Source organism: Microtus oregoni, unplaced genomic scaffold (genome assembly GCF_018167655.1).
Source record: "Microtus oregoni isolate MIOR12 unplaced genomic scaffold, Mior012 000060F_001, whole genome shotgun sequence".
Lineage (NCBI taxonomy): Eukaryota > Metazoa > Chordata > Mammalia > Rodentia > Cricetidae > Microtus > Microtus oregoni.
Window position 1 is genome coordinate 992,804 of NW_024543836.1, and position 22,027 is coordinate 1,014,830.

Consider the following 22,027-nt stretch of genomic DNA (forward strand, 5'->3'; position numbering starts at 1 on the left):
TTATAAGATTTACCTTTTTCATTTTTTTCATGTTGTTTTCAAGACTTTTTACTAGTCTTTGAATCTTTTTTCATGATCCGTTTACCGATATTTTTGTGTTGATCCTACTTGTAATTTATTGAACTCATTTGATGTATAAGATACTGTTAGGAAATTTTTAGCTATTTTTTATATAAATTTTCTGTCCTATGCTGTATTCACTGCCCTTATAGTACTTTCATTATTTATCTAGTAATGTAATTAATGGTTTTTCATGTCTCTCTGAGGCTTAGTTATTTGTTTTTTCTATTTTTCTATAGCACAACATTTCACAATGTCTGTCTTCAAGTTTGTTATTCTTGTTTTTGCCAGATCACATGTTGTGGGCAGCTTCTTTAAGTGAACTTTTCACTGCAGTTTTTACATATCTCATCTCTCAGAGTTTTTAGTAGTTCATTGATTATAATGGTAATCAATGTAAAATATGAACCTTGAACCATAGCAAATGAAAAAAAATCCACAAAGCCACATACTATGAAATTCCTTTTATATAAAGTATCTGGAATATGCATATGAATAAAGGCAGAATATATTTATGAATAGTTGGCTAGGGTGGAGGTATGGAAATGGATCATGGCTGTTTAATTGGTACAGTTTGGGGGGATTAAAATGGTTTAAATTTAGTTTATAGTAATGATTGTGCATACATGTGAGGATACTGAGGAACCTATCAGTGGCCACATCTCCCCTCCTGTAGCATCATCAGCTAGGGTAGACCCTTATGAGCACCTGTCCCTCTATGCTGGAATTATTGACTGGCTTGACTTTGTGCAGGTAAGCATAGCTGCTCTGAATTCATGAGCACAACAACCATACCATGTCCAGATAACAGCATTTGACAGCACTCCACTCCATCCTCTTACTCTTCCAGTGTTCCCTGAGTACTCCGCAGTCTCTTACTCTCAGCATGTTAGCCATTTTGCACAGACTGCAGTCCACTGCAAAAAGAGGCTTCTCTGATCTTGAGAGCTGCACTAATCTATAGGTATAAACATAACTATTTAGAAGGTAGTTTACTGTTGTCACTGTTGTAGGAAAACAATGTGTGCGCCAGCCCCTCTGCACACATACAGGGTCTATGCCCTCCCCAGCCATAGACTTTGACCCAGTGTTACAGTACTAGGCTAATCATACTCCTGTGGATCAGGCTTCAGATGCAATCAGAAAACAGTTCTTTGTCTCCCTGATGGCCATGCCACAATTACACCCATGGATCCTCCTTGCCTGGCAGGTTGGTACTGTAGCACGCAGGGTCCAGTACTACAGAAGGTAATGGGCAGGGAGGAAGCTTCCAGGACAGTTCCAGTATAACTTCTGTGTTTGCCAGAGGGAACCAGGGTATTGTGTCTTCGGCAGTAGGGTCTTACCATGTATTTATGGTAGGTAGCCAAGAGGATGACAATAGCCATCATGTTGTTTTGAGGGCTTCTAGGGTTTTAAATGGGTGAATTTTATTGTTGAAATTATTACTTATATTTTAAATTTTATATTAAAATGTTAATTGGGCAAACTTACAAAGATTTTTATGATCATATAAGTTATAAGAGACTCATTTTAAAATAAAACAGAAATAACATATATAAAATGAATATATAATAATCTAATTAATCTGATTTATACTGTATGGACTCAGATGTGTCTTTAACCCTGTGTTACATCTTGGCCATTCTAGGGATGCCAAACATTTCTTGAACTTTTATTTCCAGTGTTATAACCGAGTTATTCAGTTTCATTCACATCCCTCTTTATACTTTCTAAAATAATCATTAAAAATTTGCTAATGCTGTTATTAATTTCACTATTTGTACATATGAAACCACAGGCTTGAAAACACTGGTTTTTTGTGAACATTATTTTTTAGTAATTTCTTTAAATATTTTGATATAAAAGCTTATATTTAGTTTATTATTTTTCTTTAAGATTAATCTCTCCCTGTTCTAAGCAGTAAAGACTGTCTTACTGGTGGTTTTCTCATGTGTCATACTTTCTGTTTCTCTCTTACAAGAGCTTCTCAGGAATGCCTTTGCCTTTCTATGTATTAAATCTGAGGAGAGCCGGGCGGTGGTGGCACACGCCTTTAATCCCAGCACTCGGGGGTCAGAGGCAGGCGGATCTCTGTGAGTTCGAGACCAGCCTGGTCTACAAGAGCTAGTTCCAGGACAGGCTCCAAAAACCACAGAGAAACCCTGTCTCAAAAAACAAAATAAATAAATAAATAAATAAATAAATAAATAAATCTGAGGAGACAAGGCAATCCTTCACTCATCTTAAAGTTTTAAGAAAGTTAATTTCTTTCTGCTCCAGGAATTTTTAAAAGTAAACATAGACGCATCATAGTACACCTTTGTCAGTATGTATGAGATGTAATGTTACTCTATTCTTTTTAAAAAAAACATTTAAAACTAATTTTCTTAGAGAAATCTTGAAATGTTTTAAAATATTTGTACATTAAGAAAGAAGAGTCTAAAATCATTTTTGAAATTATAAAGTTTGCTTAATTGCTCATTTAAAAATACCTGATTAGCTATTATTCCCCAAGTCAAAGAATTAAATAGTTTTAACATGGGTAATAGAATGAAACAACAGAATCAGTTGATTAAATAGATTTAAATATGGCTTTAGAAAACTGTCATGTGATATTGGATTGTTCCCCTTCTTTTTCAGGAACTCTTGGTGTAATAACAGAAGCTACAATAAAAATCAGACCAATCCCTGAATACCAAAAGTATGGCTCGGTAGCTTTCCCTAATTTTGAACAAGGAGTAGCCTGTTTAAGAGAAATTGCAAAGCAGGTAATAAAAAAAAAGTACACAATATTTGCAATTATACTTTTAAAATTCTGCTGCATAATTGTGATGTTTTAAGTACTTACTCTTTATATTTAGTTGTGTTATGTTTGTAATTTTTTCCGAGTTTTACATGGGAAATTACCCCTTTAAGTATGCTTACTTCATTCAGTAGTTACATTGCTCTCACACCTATCTTTTGTTCAAAGATGCCTGTTGATTTGGGGCCAATGTAAGCTAGGTGCTTAGATTCGTGGCTTTGAATGTTTCTGCTTTGGGTTGAATGTTGTATTTTGTAAGTTATTTTGGAATAATGTATTTTGTGATAAATTGAAATGATATTTAACTTAAATAAGACATTTTGTTGAAGTTAGAAGTAGCCAGATTTTGGTGGTGCACACCTTTGATCTGAGCATTCAGGAGGCAGAGACAGGCAGATGTCTGTGAGCTCATGACTTGGTCTATGTAGTGAGTTCCAGGACAGCCATGGCTATGGAGATAGATCCTGTCTTAACCCTGCTCCCCAAAAGAAAGATAAAGAAGAAATTAGAGGTAATGACTGAATATCATTAACCCCCAAACTTAGAAGTTTCAAATATAGACAAATATTTTTAATACATAGGATGTGCTGGAGGTGCTACTTGGTTTCATAATATTATTTTAGCCAGTGTTTGAGTAATATAGTTAATGTATACTTCTTTGTAATCTAAAAACAAACAAACAAATAAACAAACAAACTCCACAATTCCTGCCTTCCTAAAAAGAGAAACATTATCATTTTTCCTTTTTTTAAAAAAAAGACTAGCTCATGCCAAATAATCTTTTTATTTCATTCTATGTTTTTGTGTGGGGATATCTAATTTTATTCATTGGACGGCAGTAGTTTATGTGTCATTCCTTGTTTCAACCTTTTTCAGCAGTAAGGAGAGTCAGGCAGTATATTCTACCCCTTCTTGCTTTCTCTAGACACATTGAGTTCTGTAATATTCCCCATTATGTATATGCAAGCAGAATTGTTTTTGTTTTGTTTTGCTGCAGAGTCTCACTGTGTCTCTTCGGCAAGCCTGGAACTTGCTCTGCCTCAGACTGGCCTCAAACTCAGAGAAATCCACTTGCCTTGGCCTCCTAAATGCTGGCATTAAAAACTGGGATATCACACCTTGTCCTGGAAGGGGACTTTTGGATATGACCTGTATAGATCCACTTCTTAGTATTCAAAGAAAACTGGAGGGAGTCTCTGATAGAGGCAAGGAAATACCTAGCCAGTTATTCATATTCCTGTTTGTTGTCTGAGTTTTCTGTCCTGCCTGGATCCTGCAGTCGTTAAATCCCAAAGAAATCACACAGGGGTCTACATTAGTTATAAACTGATTGGCCCATCAGCTCAGGCTTCTTATTAACTCTTTTAACTTATATAGCCCAGTATTCTTATCTGTGTTAGCCATGTGGCTCAGTACCTTATTCAGCGGGGCAGTCACATTTTGCTTCTTCTGTGGTTGGGTCAGGACTGCAGAGGGAACTTCCTTCTTCCCAGAATTCTCCTGTTCTCCTTGACCTGCCTCTACTTCCTGTCTGGTTGTCCCGCCTATACTTCCTGCCTGGCTATTGGCCAGTCAGCTTTTATTTAAAACATAATTGACAGAATACAGACAATTCTCCCACACCACCTGTTGGACTATAAGATAGTGAAAGGCAAAGAGGCCAACTGTCTCACCTTCCCACAATCCAAGACAACCACTGGAGTGTCTGCTCTGTTTTGTGGTGCTGGGGGCTGATCATACCCAGGGTCTTGTGAATGTAGGCAAGTGCTCTCTACCATTGAACTCTATTCCTAGCCCTTTAAAAACCTGTTTATTTTAAGTGGGCTGCCACTAAGCTGCTGTGGAAGACTAGTGCTCACTGTAGCCCAGGCAGGCCGAGAGCTCCTGATCCTCGTGCTTTCCTCTCAGGCCCGGCCTCTCTTTCTGAAGTGTGTGGCGCTGGGAATTCAAGTCCTGCTTTGAGCATGCTGGGCAAACAGTCTATCACCAGTCTGTATTCCCAGCAGCTGCTAATGTTTTAAAGAACTTAAAATAAGGAAAATATTAGACACATATACACACACAGAGCATTTCTTGTGCTTTTTATTTTATTTAATTTTACATTCTGAGCTACTCATTCTATGTGGTGTTTTCCATTTTCAAGAGGTACGATCACCAAATTTAGCAATAGATAAGGATAAGTTTTATAATTGTTAGCAACTGTTTTTATTTATTTATTTTTTTCGTTAGCAACTGTTATAGGCTTTTTTGTGGTGGTTGACATGGTCCTGGCATGAACATGTTTGGACGTGTGGCAGGTCACTCGGGTGCCACAACAATGTCAGTGTTAACAGCTGACATTTTTATACAGGAGTTCAAAACTCACCTCGACTCTGCTTCATGCCACGTGTAGACAGCTGGAGTACAGAGTATTAGGTCATACTTCCTAGCACTATGACATGGCGGGTGATGTTTAAGAAGCATTGCCATGGAACTTTTTTAGGAGTAAATATGTGTTCTAGTAAAATGATAACTAAGAATGAGGAAGTGAAGTTCAAGTGTGTTCTGAGGGTGTTGCTAAGTCTTCTGCCACTTAAAGATCGAGGATGCACACTCATAAAGGAAATGTACTTAGTAAGAAGGCTTTTACAGAGCCATGTGGCTTTGCTTTTGAGTTAGTAACTAGAAGAATGGGGAGAGCTAGCTTTTTATTTTTTATTTTTAGTTTAAAGAAAGTAGTTGGAAGTTGACTAATTAAAAAATAAACAATAATTTCAAAATATATATAAATTTGATTTAAAAAATAAAACAAAACAAGCTCCCAGAATGTAGCCCGTGCTTTATTCAAAATTTCATCCCTATCCTCTCTAGGTCATGTTTGGAACATTGTATTTAGCGTTAATCAGTATAGCCTGTGTTTTTCATAACAAGAAAAACATGAATGCCAAACTAATTTTTCTTTGTTTAAATGAGTGGAGAGTGTTCTATTAGCCTCAACAGGAAGAGAGAACAGAGAGGTTCTTCCCAAAGTGATGGCTTCTCCAGCAAAGGAAACATGCAAATCTTATGTAAGAGACCCATGTATTACATAGGGGAATGCACGTCAGAGGCGGGCACATTTTGAGCATGGGTAGTTGAAAGTTGTTCAGGTGGGAAGATGGGTAGGTGTAGGACATGCTCAGCTTAGTGATAAAGCGAAGGGTAAAGTGGTGGGTGGAAACACTTGGACATGTTCAGCTTGTGCCATAAAGATGGCAGGCGAGAGTGTCTCAGGGCCTGCTTGCTTCCCTCTCGAAAGATTGAGCAGTTCAGGATTGGCTGTGCTTTTTCATTGCATCTTCTGTCAGCTCAAATCAGATTAAAAAATAATAATCATAAAAGTTGAAAAAGGATTTTGGGTTTGTATATTTCCTTGACAAAAGCTCTCAGAAGGGTCATGTTCCCCTGTGTTGGCTAATGCCACACTTCCTAGACTCTCCAGGGCAGTGGTCTCATCAGCAAGTATTATAATATAACTCAGGTCTTTTATGCTTTCCATTTTCCCACACTGCATACTCAATTGACAATGCCTTTGGTGTCATCGTTGAGAACTGATGTGTAAATCTACAAAAATCCTGTTCATAGTGTTATCATAGTGGAGCCGTTCAGTTTGAATATGAGTAACTGATGCAGTCTGGTGCAGTTTTTTATAGTTGGATATGCTCCTTTTGGAAAATGAAACAGAAGATCTACTTGTGCTTTTGGAGAGCAGGGTAGACTCCTTTCCTTCCTTGCATAAAGCAGCAAAACTTGCCCCTGAGTAAACGGTTTTAAGAATCTTAGATACCCAGCAGATGACTAGTGCAATTCACTGTACTGAGTATACATTTGGAATAGAGATACGAATGACGGATAGTGCCACCGTGTGGCTATAGAGCAAATCAGCGAGAAAGTGCCGTTTTAGACTGGAGGTCTGCGTACTTAGTAATAGTCAGCTTTACAGACAAATCCTGTAGACTAGAATAGAAAACTTGCCTACTTTGAATCTGACTTAAAAATCTAGCATTGCTCCTCAGTGTGAAGCACAGCTCAGAATGCAGTTTGCAGTATCACATTATTTGGAGACCTACGATTTCATGCCTTACAATGCACATGTACAGGCTAATAGTTTTTTAATGCTTAAGAATCATTGACCTTATCAGTTTACTGAGTAGGAACCTCATGCCAACAGTAGGTACTGTATCTTGTTCTCCTTTTGTAATAGTGTTTGCAGACAGAAAATAGCTCAGAAAATCATGTTTGCTGAGATTGGGATTCGGAATTTCAGTTACTAGCAGGGGATAGTAGACTAAAACAGTGCACACGTTATGATTGGTCAGGTTCTAGATGCTCGTGATTCTGTGCTGTCATTTCACACTTGCAGTTCTTCAGTACTCAAGTTGTTTTCAAAATGGCAGGCTGTAAGGTGAGTGAGCGTTTTTGGGAAAGGAAGGTGTGGTGTTCACAGTAGCAAAGCTGGCCCTACATGGAGGCTTTTCTTACTGCTGTGACTGAGGGGGAGAACTAGGCAACCTCAGCTGGCAGTGGGATGCTCCCCTCAGCTTTCATGGGATCTTGTCTAGGTGAGAAATTGTCCTCTTTGCCTGCCCTCTGAGGGGCTAGGAAGGAAGGGTTTGTGGGTGATCCCTAAGTGTGTCAACGCAGTCTCCACATTTGCTCAGTAGATCTAGGGTGATTCTTTAAGACTTTCCTAGAAAATAAGTTCCCACAAGAGTTAACGTTGAGGATGTACTACATGTCAGATACAGCGTCTTAACTATTCTTGTTAGTCCAGAAACAACTCTGATGGCTTTCCGGAACAAGCTTAATAGCGCAGACTCTGCTTGTCTTTGGTTGTTTTCAATAAGAATTTAAGATTCTGTCCTTTATGTTGAACGAGGGGCATTTCCTTCCATTAGAGAAAAACTGACTAGAATAAAGTAGTAGTATTCTCTGTGCTAACTTAAAAAGTAACAGATATCTCAATCCAACTTTTTAATAAATTAAAAAAAAAAGGCAGTCTCTGTAAGGAACACCTTAAAAATATTTCTGAAACATGTTTCCTTAAACTAAACCATGGCTATTGCCAGAGAGAAAACCATAACATGCAATTTTATTTTTTATTTCGTTTTTGTTTTTTGAGACAGTTTCTCTGTGTAACTTTGGTGCCTGTCCTGGAACTAGCTCTTGTAGACTATGCTGGCCTCAAACTCACAGAGATCTGCCTGCTTCTGCCTCCCTAGTACTGGGATTAAAGGCGTGGGCCATCACTGCACGACAACATGCAATTTTTATTAGGAATAAAATACCTTAGATTTCTCAGTAAACCCACTATAACTTTGTTGAAATACCCCTCCTAGGTTATTTCTGGCAACTACCAGCAGGGGTCACTATAGCTAGGGCTCCTCACCTCCTTATCCACTATAGTGGGCTCAGTGTTGCTTACTGGGATAGTATGGTGTGAATTTGAACTCCAGTTCTTAGAGTTTATACTCTCTGTCCTTGAAAGAGGACTGAGTTTATTTTTTAGCTTGACCTCCCCATTTAGTTTTGAAAGCAGTGGAGACAACCTGATCTGAGCTATACACACCATAGACCAGGGACATGATTTTGATGTTTTGATTATATGACCTTCTCTCTGGTCAGTTGCTTTGCTAACTTTTAATTTTTTTATATTTTAAGTATTTTTTTATATATTTAGGATTATCTGTAATACTTTTCAAATTATTGGTTGCTAAAGGCCAACATACTAACCTAGATACTATTTTTATTTGAATTCTTAGCTTCTGTGAATTTACTTAAGACAACAACTGAAGAACTATTTACTAACTTTGAAAAAAATATGAAACTTTAAATCTGTTGACTTGAATTTGATAATTTCTATGTAAAATTCAGTGTTTAAAAACTGCGTGTTTTTGGGTAGTATTTATTTATTTAACTCAGCGCCAAGTTAAAATCACATTCAGTTGAGGTGAATATTGGTAGCTGCATGATTTAGCAAATACTCTAAAACTTTCTTGCCGAAATTGACCTGCAGTTGCTGTACCGCTTCCACCCAGAAGATACCTGGTAGGCCAGGTTCCTCCCAACAGTAAGTCTTTACTGAGAGTGGAGCCTTCGCCTCCCATTTCCTCAGCACACGCACTGGTTATTTTGTTAATAGCACCTGCTCTTGAAGCAGGCGAAGTGGGATCTGGCTGGTGGCGGCAGGTAGAATTCACACTTCTCACCAGGAATTTAACACCCACTGAAAAAGAGCTCTGAATTCTTTAATACTTTATGATGTGCTTATGCCAACACATGCAAACATGTATGCTATAGATGTTACCTAGTGTTTGCCTATAGATATCCTACTTTCTTTATGAAGAAAGGAAATTTGGCCTAAATAAGTTTCATATGTTATTAGAAGTCACCACACTCATTTTATTAAAGGCATCTGGATTTATAAATGTGAAGAAAATTGATCTTTCTTTAGTATATGGGAAACTAGTGGTGCTTTTAGGTTTCCTGACCAAACTCTAATACCTTTATATCAATTTGAAATTATTCTTTTGTAATTTTTTGGACTGTTACACTTTTAGTAGGAGTACAAATTGACAGACATGGTAGTTTTGATGTAATCTTTGATTTGAATATGAAGCTAAGCACTAAGAGTGTGTGTGTGTGTGTGTGTGTGTTTGTTGATTTTGTGTGTGTGTGTGCATGAGCAAGGCTATATGATAAACTTGAAACTGCTCTTCAGTAGTCAGGACATCTTGATCTCTTCTTTGCTATTTCATAGCCATCTGACCTTGGACAAATATTTTAACCTTATCCATCCTGTGTCTGTCTGAAAGGCAGTTAGTTCTGCTTCTGTGACAGTTCTGTTGATTGTGTGGAATAAACCAGGGCACAGTTGGAAATCACAGTGTCCTGTACCGTGGGAGTGATGGGCTCTTGTCACCATGTGTATACGATTACCTGCCACTGTCTCTTCAGACCTGCTAGTGACTCTGAAAAATCAATTGAATTATCTCATTGTTAGTATTTAGATGAATAAATAAATGGCTTAGGCTTTAAAATAAGAATCTTGTCTATCCTTATATTGGATAGAATTCTGTTTTATGCTTTTATAAGAATTAAATACTTGTTCAACTAAAAGCAAGTAATAGCAAAAATGTCTTAATGCATATTTTAAGTTTTTAAGGAGTTTTGGAACTTTATATATTTATTGATAAATGATACTATGAAGACATTTTAAAAGTTTCTGACTTTTTTGTAGGCTGAGACAGTAGGGAGTGCTGTGAGTTTGTATGCAGTCTGGGCTGCAGAGCAATATTCTGCTCAAAAAAAAATGTTTACAGCATTTTTAAAATATCTGCTCCAAAAACAGCCCTTGGTAGAGCTTCAGCTGCCCTAGAATCTTGTGTAGGAAGCAATAACCCTGCTTGGGTTTCAGACCCTTTTACAGTTTTTATCATCATGAAGTTAATACAAGGGCAGGCTGAATGTCTTGTCCACAGTCTTGGGATTGGCGTGGCTACTCAGCTCTTGCATGTTTTATATGCTTTCTCAGTTGGACATCTACAGTCTGAAGTCAAATGCTCCTAGATCTTAAATTTGGTGTTGGTAAGTTGTTGCTCAAAAAAATTGAATTCCAGAGCATTTCAGGTGTCAGATTTACAGGTGAAGGTTGCTCAACCAGTACCTGCTGTCTAAACTTTGTTTTATCTTGTTTTCCCCTTCTTCCTTGCAACTCTTAGTTTGTAAACATGGATGCACACACACATGCGCACGCACACAAACACACACACACACACACACACTCCGCTGGGGCAGACTTACTCTTTAGATAATTTTTTTTTTGGTTTTTGGAGACAGGGTTTCTCTGTGGCTTTGGAGCCTGTCCTGGAACTAGCTCTGTAGACCAGGCTGGTCTCACAGAGACCGCCTGCCTCTGCCTCCCGAGTGCTGGGATTAAAGGCGTGCGCCACCACCGCCCGGCCTAGATAAATATTTTTTAACACCCTCTTTTTTATTTTAATGTGCATCAGGGTTTTGCCTGTATGTCTGTGTGAAGGTGCCAGATCCCCTAGAACTGGAATTATAGACAGTTGTGAGTTTCCATGTAGGTGCTGGGAGTTGAACCTGGGTCCTCAGGAAGAGTAATCAGTGCTCTTAACCTCTGAGCCACTTTTCCAGCTGTTTGCATTATATGTAACCCTAAAAGAACTAAAACTGTGACTGTGTCACATGTGTTCTTCTATGTAAAATAATTCTGAGGAAGGATTCAACAGAAGGAATGGTTCCTAAGATTGTCTTTGAAGATATTGCAGATGTTTTAGAAGTTTTTTGGCATATAAAAATTTCCACCAGTGCTTCCTGGTTTCTAAAAGTATGAAAGAGGTTAGTGATGGTCTGAGTGGTAGAGCATTTGCTAGCAGGTGCCTTGATTCTCAACACTGTGAAAAGGAGAGGGTGTGGGGTGGGGAGAGGGAGAAAAATACTGTGCAAAAACCTAGTAAAATATTATAAAATATGCAATTTTTTTTTTTTTTGGTTTTTCGAGACAGGGTTTCTCCATAGCTTTTGGTTCCTGTTCTGGAACTAGCTCTTGTAGACCAGGCTGGCCTCGAACTCACAGAGATCCACCTGCCTCTGCCTCCCAAGTGCTGGGATTAAAGGCGTGCGCCACCACCGCCCGGCTAAATATGCAATTCTTAAAACACATATTTAGTCTTAAAAAGTTCTACTTTGTTGTAAAATAGTCTATTTTGAGGAGTGGAATTTCTTTTAAGTTATTCTTCCAGTTTACTGCCAGGCAGCAGGTATATTTTATTGCTAAGTTTAAAGGTTTGAGTATCTATGAATTGCTTTTACACATAGATTTGTCCCAATACTTTTATAAACCACCGATGTTTTGTCTTCATGAAGTTTTTCCATATATCTTTAGGCACTAAGTCGTTGAAGCCTTATAAAGTAACAGTCAGGTCCTGCTGTGTGACTCTTGTCTGTTGAACTGATTCCCACTTCTTTTAAAACAGAGGTGTGCTCCTGCATCGATCCGCCTCATGGACAACCAGCAGTTTCAGTTTGGTGAGTAACTGTGCTCAGTTAGCCTCAGAACTTTCAGAGAACGATGGTCGTCACCGTGCTGTCCTCATGGAGCTCTGATGAGTGCTCAGTCTTATGAGAGAGTGCCGCGGTGGAGGGCTGTGGGGAGCACAGGTGCCTGGGTTGCTGCGGAAGCTGCGCCTCATTCATGGAGGAAAGCTTGGAAAGGCTTCTGTTGGAGGTGGCACTTGCTCTGAATCTTCAAGGGGAAACGGAGGTTTGCTTGAGTCTTCTACCTGACCAGATTTGTTCCCTTATGGGCAAAGCTGAACTTGTGAAAGCACAATAGCATGTTTTAGAGTCTACAAATATTTTAGTGACTATTATCCTGTCTGCAGTGGTCTTTCTTTGTGGAGGGGGCATCAATCATTTTGGCCTTAGAAAGCCCTTTCTGGCAGTGTTGTTCAGGGTGAGTTAAAGCACGATTAATAAAAACTCAGAGAAATTGGGGTTCAACCTGAAGATCTAAAAAGCTAAGTAGCCAGCCACTGGCTCTTACCTTGACCTCAGTCCAGAATGGCCATCCTGCCTCCAGGAATCTCAGAATGAGACTGAGAGCTGTCTCCTCTGTTTTATAACTCTCTCTACTGGGATTAAAGGCATGCACCATCTGGTTCCTGTGGCAAACTAGTGTGGCTGCTGGTATTAAAGGTGTGTGTCACCACTGCCTGGCTGTAAGGCTGACCAGTGGGCTGTTTTACTCTGGTCTTCAGGCAAGCTGTATTTACTAAAATACAAATGAAATGCCACTGCAGTGAGTGAGGAGGGATGGACTGGAGATGAAGCTGCGGGGTGAACAGTGCAGGGGCAGATCTGGAGCACCTGTGGCAACGGTGGAGAAGAGGGGCAGGTTTTCAGGACAGCCATTAGCTTGAGCAGGGACTCAATAAGATGCCTACTAGCCTGGCCTTGACCTCTGTCTTAGTCCAGATGGACCTTGAACTTTGAGTTCTTCTGCCTCATCCCCTTGTATATCTGAGATTGCAGTCCTGAGCCCCGAGGCATAGCGCAGCACGTTCTGTGTTTAATTTCAGTTATTAATGTAGGGTGAGTCCTGTTTGGCGAAAAGAAGTGAGCATCCTGATGATGTGCTATTTCTAAGTTTATAGATACTTAAATTATCTTTAAAATATAGTTTTGTTGGAGAAACATCTTTTATATCTTATAGGAAAGGAAAAAGTTTCTAGACAAATCAGATTTTGATTCTGGGACTCATAAACACCACTAAGACGGTTTCTATCTACCCCACAGTTGGTTTTTTTTGTTTGCTACCTTGCGTGTCTCTCAGTTTTTCCCTGTTGTAGCCGTAGCATGGGTATCTCTTAGTCTCTATGTATGACCTATTTTACTTAGTCTTTCATGTAACCTAGTTTTGTCGTTACAATCAGGAAAAACAATGTGGTGAGTAGGTATTATATATTGAATTCTCACTTATAAATGAATTGGAATAAAAGGCTGGTAATGATTGTTTTAGGAGCAACTAGATTGTCCTTTGCATTTCTTTTAAAGGAAGATCTTATACTTCAGAATCCTCAACCCTAGAAGACTAGAAAAAAAAACCCTTTCTTTGAAGACAGTTTTAGGTTTTGCTAAATACTTGAGGATCTTTTTTGAAAACTGCATAAACAGGATGAATTTTTTTTTTTTTTTAAATTGTGCTCAGCACTAAGGCCAGATGTGGAACTTAACTGGAACCATCCCAGTGCTGAGAAGTTGCTCCTCTTTGAAAACTATGAGAAAGCAGTAGAAGGTTCCTACCCAATTAAGTGTAATCTGCAGGCGGTGATGTTAATTTAAAAGACTCTGAAATGCTGTTTGTTTTATTTTGGCAATTTTAACTCCCTGAGTGTGATTAAGGAAGCAATTGTTAGTTTTATGCTAAGAATTCTGGGTGAGCTAAGAATTAAGAAACAACCTTAAACTTCACATGGACTCCATATTTGGTTATGGTTCTGTGTAGTTTCTGTATAATTAAAAAATGATAGTAAAACCAGCCACCACTGAATATTCTTAATAAAATAAAAATTAATGAGGTGGTTTTACTCTGTGTAAATTGTACCATTGAAAGATAACTGAAAGTATGTATAGTATTAATTACATGTAGTAATTTTTCTTAAAAAGAAGTGACTTTTATAAGTAAAACACTGTCACACTTGAAAGAATGTAGAGGTAAAAGATCTTAATAAAAGCATCCATATAAATTACAGCTGTAAAGACTTCCCTTAGAATACTAAATTAAAGCCATCTTTTGATCTCAAAAACACCTAATTTGTTATTAATTTAAACTGTAAACTTTTTTTCTCTTCCTAGGTCATGCTCTTAAACCTCAGGTCTCCTCTATTTTTACATCATTTTTAGATGGATTAAAAAAGTTTTATATTACAAAGGTAAGACTAAAAAAAATCTAAAATTGTACTTGTACAGGATGTAAGTTTTTCTTCTTGCCTTCTCCCTATACACACCTCCCATACGGATGTTTTTCCGTGGGGTGTAGTGTTCTGATGTGGGAAAAGGTATGTTAGCAACTGAACTGTGTGGTCAGGTCAATTTGTATCTAAAGTCTAAAAACAGCTGCATTGAGCAGTCTCATGCTGGCGACATTCCCTATAGTTGAAATTTTTTTTATAGTTATACTCAGGAGTGAAATGAGATTAGGTTCATTTATTTATTTAATGTTTTATTCCTGAGAACTTTGAAAGGTTGTACTAGTGTGTATGAGCATAACAACAATGTGTGTCAGAGTGTGTACCACCGTGGCAACAATGTATCATTTTATTGTTGTAGTTGGAAGATTTTTTTTCATTATTTTGCTTAATTAGGTAATGTTTCTTAAAACGCCAGAGAGCTTGAACTGTCTCTGTTTTTTCTGGGTGTAATTTTGTGTGAACTATTTAAATGTGGTTGTTGTGCTAGGGAGGGTTCCTTGTTTGTCCACTGCACTTTGACACACACCCTTTTTGAGTAATGGAATAGGAAGTACCCTTTGGCATGGATTCTGTAAATAACATTTTCCAACCAAGCACCTCCCTTTTTTAATAGGGTTTTTCATTCTGGTGCTATGTGAACTTAAATTTATGTCTGTTCTTAGGACTATTTAATCACTTCTAAGCTAAGAAAGCCCTTTCTCTTCTAGTGTATTTAGGGACCTTTTACTCCCCAACCCCCATTATTTTCTTGTGTTGTCCAGTTTTTTGTTTGTTTGTTTTTGTAGTGTTGGGAATAAAACTCAGGGTCTCACACGCTAAGCAAGTGGTCGGACATTAAGCTATAGCATTTCCGTTACCTGTTTTAATTGACAGTGAAAGGTTTTGTGGTTTTTGTTGTTTTATTTAGCTCTTTTGCTGTTAGATGAAGATCTAGATTGCTCTCCACCTCCTCCTCCTCTCCTGTGCTGACCCTTGTGTCAGTACTAGTGACTGGGACTAGTGCCTGCTTCTTTTTACATTGAGCCGAAGGCCCCTTGCTATGTACTGTACTACCTGAGAATAGATACTGCTCATTCTTTGTAATAGTTTCTGTTTTGTTTTTGAAAAATTAAAAAAATATAATCTAGTTTTACCTCTTATTATTTAGAATTTTCTTTGTTGCCACTATTACACGTTCATTATTCTAGAAAAATTTTAGAGACTTGTCCTTTTCGAATGTACAGTTTTTTTTTATTAAAATTGGAATAGTCTAGTATATTAATTTGTACAAGTATTGGTAAATTCGAAATAATTTATGCATTCAGGACCATCTGTGTTACTTTTTTCCCCTAGTGAATTGATATATTTCCTTTTAAAATTAGTCTTAGTTCTTTGCATGCACAAGATCTTTTTGTTACTGTTATGTAATGTGTCACGGTTGGTTTGTAGAGATGTTAGCTCCACCCATATGCTTTGCTCTTTGGTTCTGTAATTTGTATTTGTTTCTGTAATTACAGTTAAAATTCTGGCAGGTTACCTGTTGAGTTACTGTATCAGAAGTGATTATAATCCCACAGAACTTTGAAATGCAGTGTATTTGTACTTATGTTTTGTCTTGCCGTGCTGGGCCTCAAGCCCAGGACCTTGTGCAGGTCAGGCAAGCACTCACCTATGAGGTGGACTTCTGCAGCAGCGTCAGGCAGTCAGGCACTCACCTGTTAATTGACAGGAAAAGCCTCAAAGCTCACTGCTTAACAGGCTGCTGTACCTGAGGTCATGTTAGAAGAAAAAGAGCAAAATGTATTTCACTTTACTGTTTTATAAGCTAAGGCCTCTCTGTAATAATACAACTTTATTTTATATTTTGTAGTTTAAAGGATTTGATCCAAATCAACTAAGCGTAGCCACATTACTGTTCGAGGGGGACCGTGAGAAGGTTCTTCAACATGAAAAACAAGTATATGACATTGCTGCAAAATTTGGGTATGGCTTTGAGTTTATAGCAAAGAGGAAGTATGCTGAAGTTGTGCTGGCCTCGTACAGACTGTATGTGTCAGCAGGCTGTATTAAATTCATTGTGATTTATGGAAGTAAGCTTAAAATATTTTTATCCCAAAAATTTGTAGGAAGAGTAATCTGTTGCTTTGACCTAATTTTACACATACATAATGTGTGTGTATGTTATATGATGTTAAATATTTTGCTTTTCCTAGATTTTTGCTTGAATGACAACTTTGTGTTGTGTTATTTGTTGTGTAGGAATGAAACAAATGTCTTGTTACTAGTTCATGTATAAAACATATTACTAATGTGTTTTAAAAAGGAAATTATGTTTAGTCTGTGATATTTGATAAATTACCTATACTCCACCCCCTGTCACTTACTGTTTTATGTGGGTATAAAGAAACAGAAGACACTTCCCATATAACCTACTGAATAATGGTGGGGTGGTTTCTGTCTCCTGATGGATGAGAAGACAGATGGGGAGAGCTCCAGTGGCTGAGTCCTTAGTCAGGCTGTGTTCCGCCTCCCTTCTCAGGTGCCGAAGCCAGCAGTCGTTCCCATCTGTCCAGGGCCTAGGGCATTTCCAGTGTTAAGCTTGTCCTGAACTCTGCAAACATTTATCTACCCTCCTTTCTTTCTGTCTTATGAAACTCACGTTGGAGATAAGTGCTTTGCAGTGCCCCACCTTGTGCTGTGCTACTTAACTCTTTATTTCCAGGGTTGGGATTAGTAGTAAATACTGTCTTCTTAGAGGAAAAACGGTCTCATTTTAGATTCAGTCTACTTTATTCTGATACTGTCTTTGAAAATAAGTCCCTCTTTTATTTTTGATCTATTCTGAAATTACAAGCAGAGTTTTAATTTCCTTAATAGAAGATGAAGTTCATTCTTTTATTTTCCATGTTTTGTTTTGTTTTTAACTACTGAAGCATATTCGTCAGAAAGGAGATTTAAGTTAATTTTTTCTGTATCTGCTCTAGCTTGAAATACTAGAAACTAAATATTTAAAAATTTTTTATTTACATATTTCACTTGATCTTACTTAACACAAAAACTGAGAAATGATCCTTATGAATTTAAATATTTAATTGGGATTTCTAAAATTTCAGAAGTATTAGATGAAAATGAAATATTTGAGTTGCTAGATATGTGTTAAATTCTGCCTCTTCTCCAATCCCCCAGTGCATGCGCTCCTGTTGACAGAGGTTTCTGTCCTGCCCAATTCCATAGCCATTCAGTCCCAAATAAACACACAGAGGCCTACACTAATTATAAACTGGTTGGCCTATTAGCTCAGGCTTCTTATTAACTGTTTCTTACATCTTAAAGTGGCCCATAATTCTTGTCTGTGTTAGCCATGTGGCTTGGTACCTTTATCAGTGCGTCTGGGTCAGGACTGCAGACTGAGCCTTTCCTCCTCCCAGAATTCTCCTGTTTTGATTGCCCTGCCTATACTTCCCACCTGTACTTCCTGCCTGGCTACCGGCCAATCAGCATTAAACCAGTGCAACTGACAAACCTTTACAGGGTACAAGACCATTGCCCCACAGCACACCCACACAGCTCTGTGGAGATAGGGCTTTCCATTGCAGTTTGGAGCAGGCTGGAAGGTGATGGTAGCTAGTACTGTGCCACACTGGCTGCTGTTCGTGCAGGAGGTTAGTGACAACAAATGACCACCTTGCTTTCTGCTTCACACTTAGCCTGTCTCTCCTTAGGTGTTACTTTGTTTCTTAGGACATACTCCGTGTGTGATTAAAAACTTGTTTAATGAGTTAATGACACTCAGTAGGAATCCCCTCCCCACCCATTCTATTCTTCCTAATTACTAATACCTTTACTCCTTCAAGAACTGAATAAACATCACCTGTCAGTAGTCATAAGGCAATGACTCATCATTATTTTTACAGTGTTCTTAAGTTGTTTGATGTAATTCAGCATGAGAATAATTACTTTGGCCAGATTTTTTTTTAACGTAAAATGGGAGTCTGGTTTTCCTCTTCATTAAGCTGCCTACTCCTTTAAATATGTTAAGAACCTGTGGATTGGTGTTTGAAATTTGTGAGAATAACAAGAAGTAGACGATTGATGTTCTACTTAGAAATAAAGCAATTTAAGTCTAAATATATATATACATACACACACACACACACACACACACACACATATATATTTGGAGTAGCTGCAAAATTGTCAGTTTTAGAAATATTTCATTTCTGAGTTTTGTGATTGCTTACATATTGTATCTTAATTTTGATTTTGACTAAATTGACAGTTCTGAAACAAAAATAAAAGTGGTTTTAAAAGCTAAATTTGCAAGAAAACGTGATTATGAAAAGTAAACCCAAATTGCTCGTTATTTTCTTTCAGGACTTATGAATATAGGATGAATGTCCAGTTACAGGGTTTTTTATTGTTGTTTTTTGCTTCAGATTTTTTATTTTATTTTTTAAATTTTATTTGAGTGTGTGTGTCTCTGTGTGTGTCCGTCTAGTGTGTATGTGCACTTGTGACAATTTCTTTGGAGCTAGAGTTACAAGGTGGTTATTAGCCATCCAGTGTAGGTGCCAGCAGTCACACTTGGTCCTCTCCAAGGGCAGTAGGCTCTCTTTCCTGCTGAGCCATTTCTGTAGCTCCTCCAGATTTTTTCAAAAAGCATGTTTCTATGGGGTTTGTTCACTGCATCTCAGTGTAGAATGGATCCCTTACCACCAGATAGTAGCAAAGAACTGAAAGGAAAGTGGCTTGCTTTGGGAAGGAAAAGTAGGCTTGGTGTCACCCAGCGCAACAGCTAGACCTGTTCTCACCATATACTTTGGCACTCTGTCTCAGTGGTTCCTAGCTCAGGTGTCCCCCAGCTTCCTGTGCTTTCCTTTCTACTACCAGCTCCCGTGAGAACTCTTTACTGCTAGCCCTGAACTGCTGCTTCTTTAGTTGCAGAGACTGACTTTGTTTTGTGTCTGCTTAAGCCCGGAGCCCGACTGGATCCCCCTTAAGTCCTCGGCCCAGCACTTTAGAAGTTATAGAACTTTATTCTCTGCCTCAGCCTCACATCCAACCCAGAACTAACATTTGACTTTGAGTGATTTGACCTGAGCTGTGTCTTGCTTGTTCTCTAACATTGTGTTTATAAAATGATATCCTTTGTTTTGCCCACTCTTCAGTTAATCCTGATACTGCTAGGGCTCTGTTACACAGAGGAACCCTGTCTCAAAAAGACAAAGAGAAACAAGGAAGTGTTTTCAGATTTGTTATTCAAGCACGTTCTCTTGTTAACTGGTATATTAATGACTTGTGAAATTAAGATAAAAGTGAGTATACCATGTTAATCTGTTGAGCAGTTATTTTCAGATGTTGTTAGTTTAGCTTTTTTATTATTTCTTCAGTTAAAATATATTGATCGTTTGTTCTTCATCTGCAGTGGTCTGGCAGCTGGAGAAGATAATGGACAGAGGGGTTATTTGCTGACTTACGTCATTGCGTATATGCGTGTAAGTTGTATTTCTGACATTAATTACTTTCCTATTGCCATGGTAAAACACCATGATCAAGGAAGGCATCTTATAAAAGAAAACATCTAGGCCGGGCGGTGGTGGCGCACGCCTTTAATCCCAGCACTCGGGAGGCAGAGGCAGGCGGATCTCTGTTAGTTCGAGACCAGCCTGGTCTACAAGAGCTAGTTCCAGGACAGGCTCCAAAACCACAGAGAAACCCTGTCTCGAAAAACCAAAAAAAAAAAAAAAAAAAAGAAAACATCTAATTTGGGACTCATAGCTGCAGAGGAGTCCGTGACTGTCATGGCAGCAGGCCCGCAGGCCCGACAGTGGAGCAGCAGCTGAGAGCTCACCTCTGTCCATAAGGAGGAGGTAGAGAGAGCTACCCGGGAAAACCATAGACCTTTGAGACCCACAGCCTCCTCCCCCACCCCTCCCACCCTTCCCACAAGGCCTCACCTGATCCTTCCCAAATAGTGCTGTGTACTGGGGACCAAGCATTCAAATGTATGACACTGTGGTGCCATTCTCCTTCAGACCACCACACTGACTTAGGGAACAGACAGACTTCCGTCTTCCTTGCTTATCTTCATAAGTACTCGGCTACTGTAATTAAGCGCACCATTTTACTGGAAAAAGCCTGGATTTACTTTTAGTTGCCTCTTTACTTTTTTTTTTTTTTTACTTTATTTTGCTTTAAATTTACTTTTTAGAAGCCCCTTTAAAACTTTGGTATGTGCTTTTGAGGAACTTACAGGGGATTTAATGTCTTTCTACCTCTGAAGGCCAGTTTGCCTTTCTTAACATTGCTTGGGTTGGAGTTAAGCTGTTCTGTGTAGCAATGGTCTTTAGTTGATGTATGATCCATCATAAGGATTTATAAATCTTTATCTTTTCTTTAAAAATTGATACATAATTCCAGGTAGCCACTGGTTCAGAAGTCAGAAACTGTGTGAACACTGCAGACTTTCTTAGTATGGACTCTGCCTATGAGAGATGCCATTGCTCACATTGACTTCAAGTCTGTTGCGGTTGCCACTATAAACCAGCCTTTTGAGTTTGTAGTTTTTCATTTGTTCTACTTTGGCTTTTATAGACACTGTTTTCTGGCTGAAGTTACTTTTACTTAATGTATTTTAAAGTTTAACTGTTAGTGATTTTAATGATCTTATCTAAAAAGATCCATTGGTTGCCTTACTGAAAGTTTGACTTTCCCAAGTTACAGATTTTCTAATTTTCCAGTTGGAAATAGTTTTGAGGGAAACGTTTATAAAAAGATACATTTTTTTTATTGTTCTCTAAAGGCATGAAATGTTCTCATTTCAGGATAATTTACTCCTAGTTAAGATCTGTTTTCCTACCAGCATGTGCCACCCTCATCAACTTAATATGACAAGTTCAACAGGACTACCATATTCAGGCTACCCATGCATGCTTCAGCATTGCCAGGGCATAAATTTCAATTTTCATTCAAGGTCTGTTTTCATAGTGTAGTGAAGAGTCATTTGCCCTACCCCTGGGGAATTCTTACTGGGAAAGCAGGCTGACTGCCTGTTCCCTCTGTTTGGAACCCTGACCAGGAGATACGCAGAACATGTGAGGAGTAGATGACTGGGCCATCTGTGTAGACTGTCACTACCCAGGATCTTCCTAGAGGAGATGTTTATAAAATCAGATATTTTCTCTGGGTACATTGAGGGATATATATTGATAGGTGTATTTCCCACAATGCTGAGTTCAGAATTGTAGAAAATTAATGTAGCTGTAATAAGTACAGCATGAGGTCCTTTGGGGGAATAGACTGTTTGTAAGTTTCCAGTTAATTTTGAGGCCAATACAAAAACAAGTTTAGGGATCTTTTCCCATAAATTTATTTGCTTTATCTTTACATTTCCCCTTACATTGATTTGTTTTGTGTTTGAATATGTACATGTGACGATGCATAGATCATAGCATATCTGAACGACAGTCTGCCGGATGCAGCTCTGTCTTCTACCCTGTGGGTCTTCAAACTCAGGTCCTCAGGCTTGGCGACAGCTGCCTTACACTGAGCTGCCTTGCCAGTCCTGTTTGCTTTGTTCTTTAAAACCTTTCTCTAGTGCATACCCCCACTGTCACAGGAATGAGTCCTAGACACATGGACTGAACCACTGAACACACACTTTAGA

The 22,027-nt window shown here is 38.4% G+C and overlaps 1 protein-coding gene across 2 annotated transcripts in view; it reads left to right on the forward strand.

Annotated features, from left to right (window-relative positions):
• Positions 1-22,027, forward strand: part of LOC121439070 (alkyldihydroxyacetonephosphate synthase, peroxisomal) — a 93,152-nt gene that overhangs the window by 43,541 nt on the left and 27,584 nt on the right. For both annotated transcript variants that reach the window (XM_041639561.1, XM_041639562.1), the window contains exons 11-15: positions 2,704-2,831; positions 11,887-11,938; positions 14,267-14,343; positions 16,232-16,344; positions 19,787-19,856. In XM_041639561.1, the coding sequence (XP_041495495.1) occupies positions 2,704-2,831; positions 11,887-11,938; positions 14,267-14,343; positions 16,232-16,344; positions 19,787-19,856 (440 nt within the window). The remainder of the gene's footprint in view (positions 1-2,703; positions 2,832-11,886; positions 11,939-14,266; positions 14,344-16,231; positions 16,345-19,786; positions 19,857-22,027) is intronic.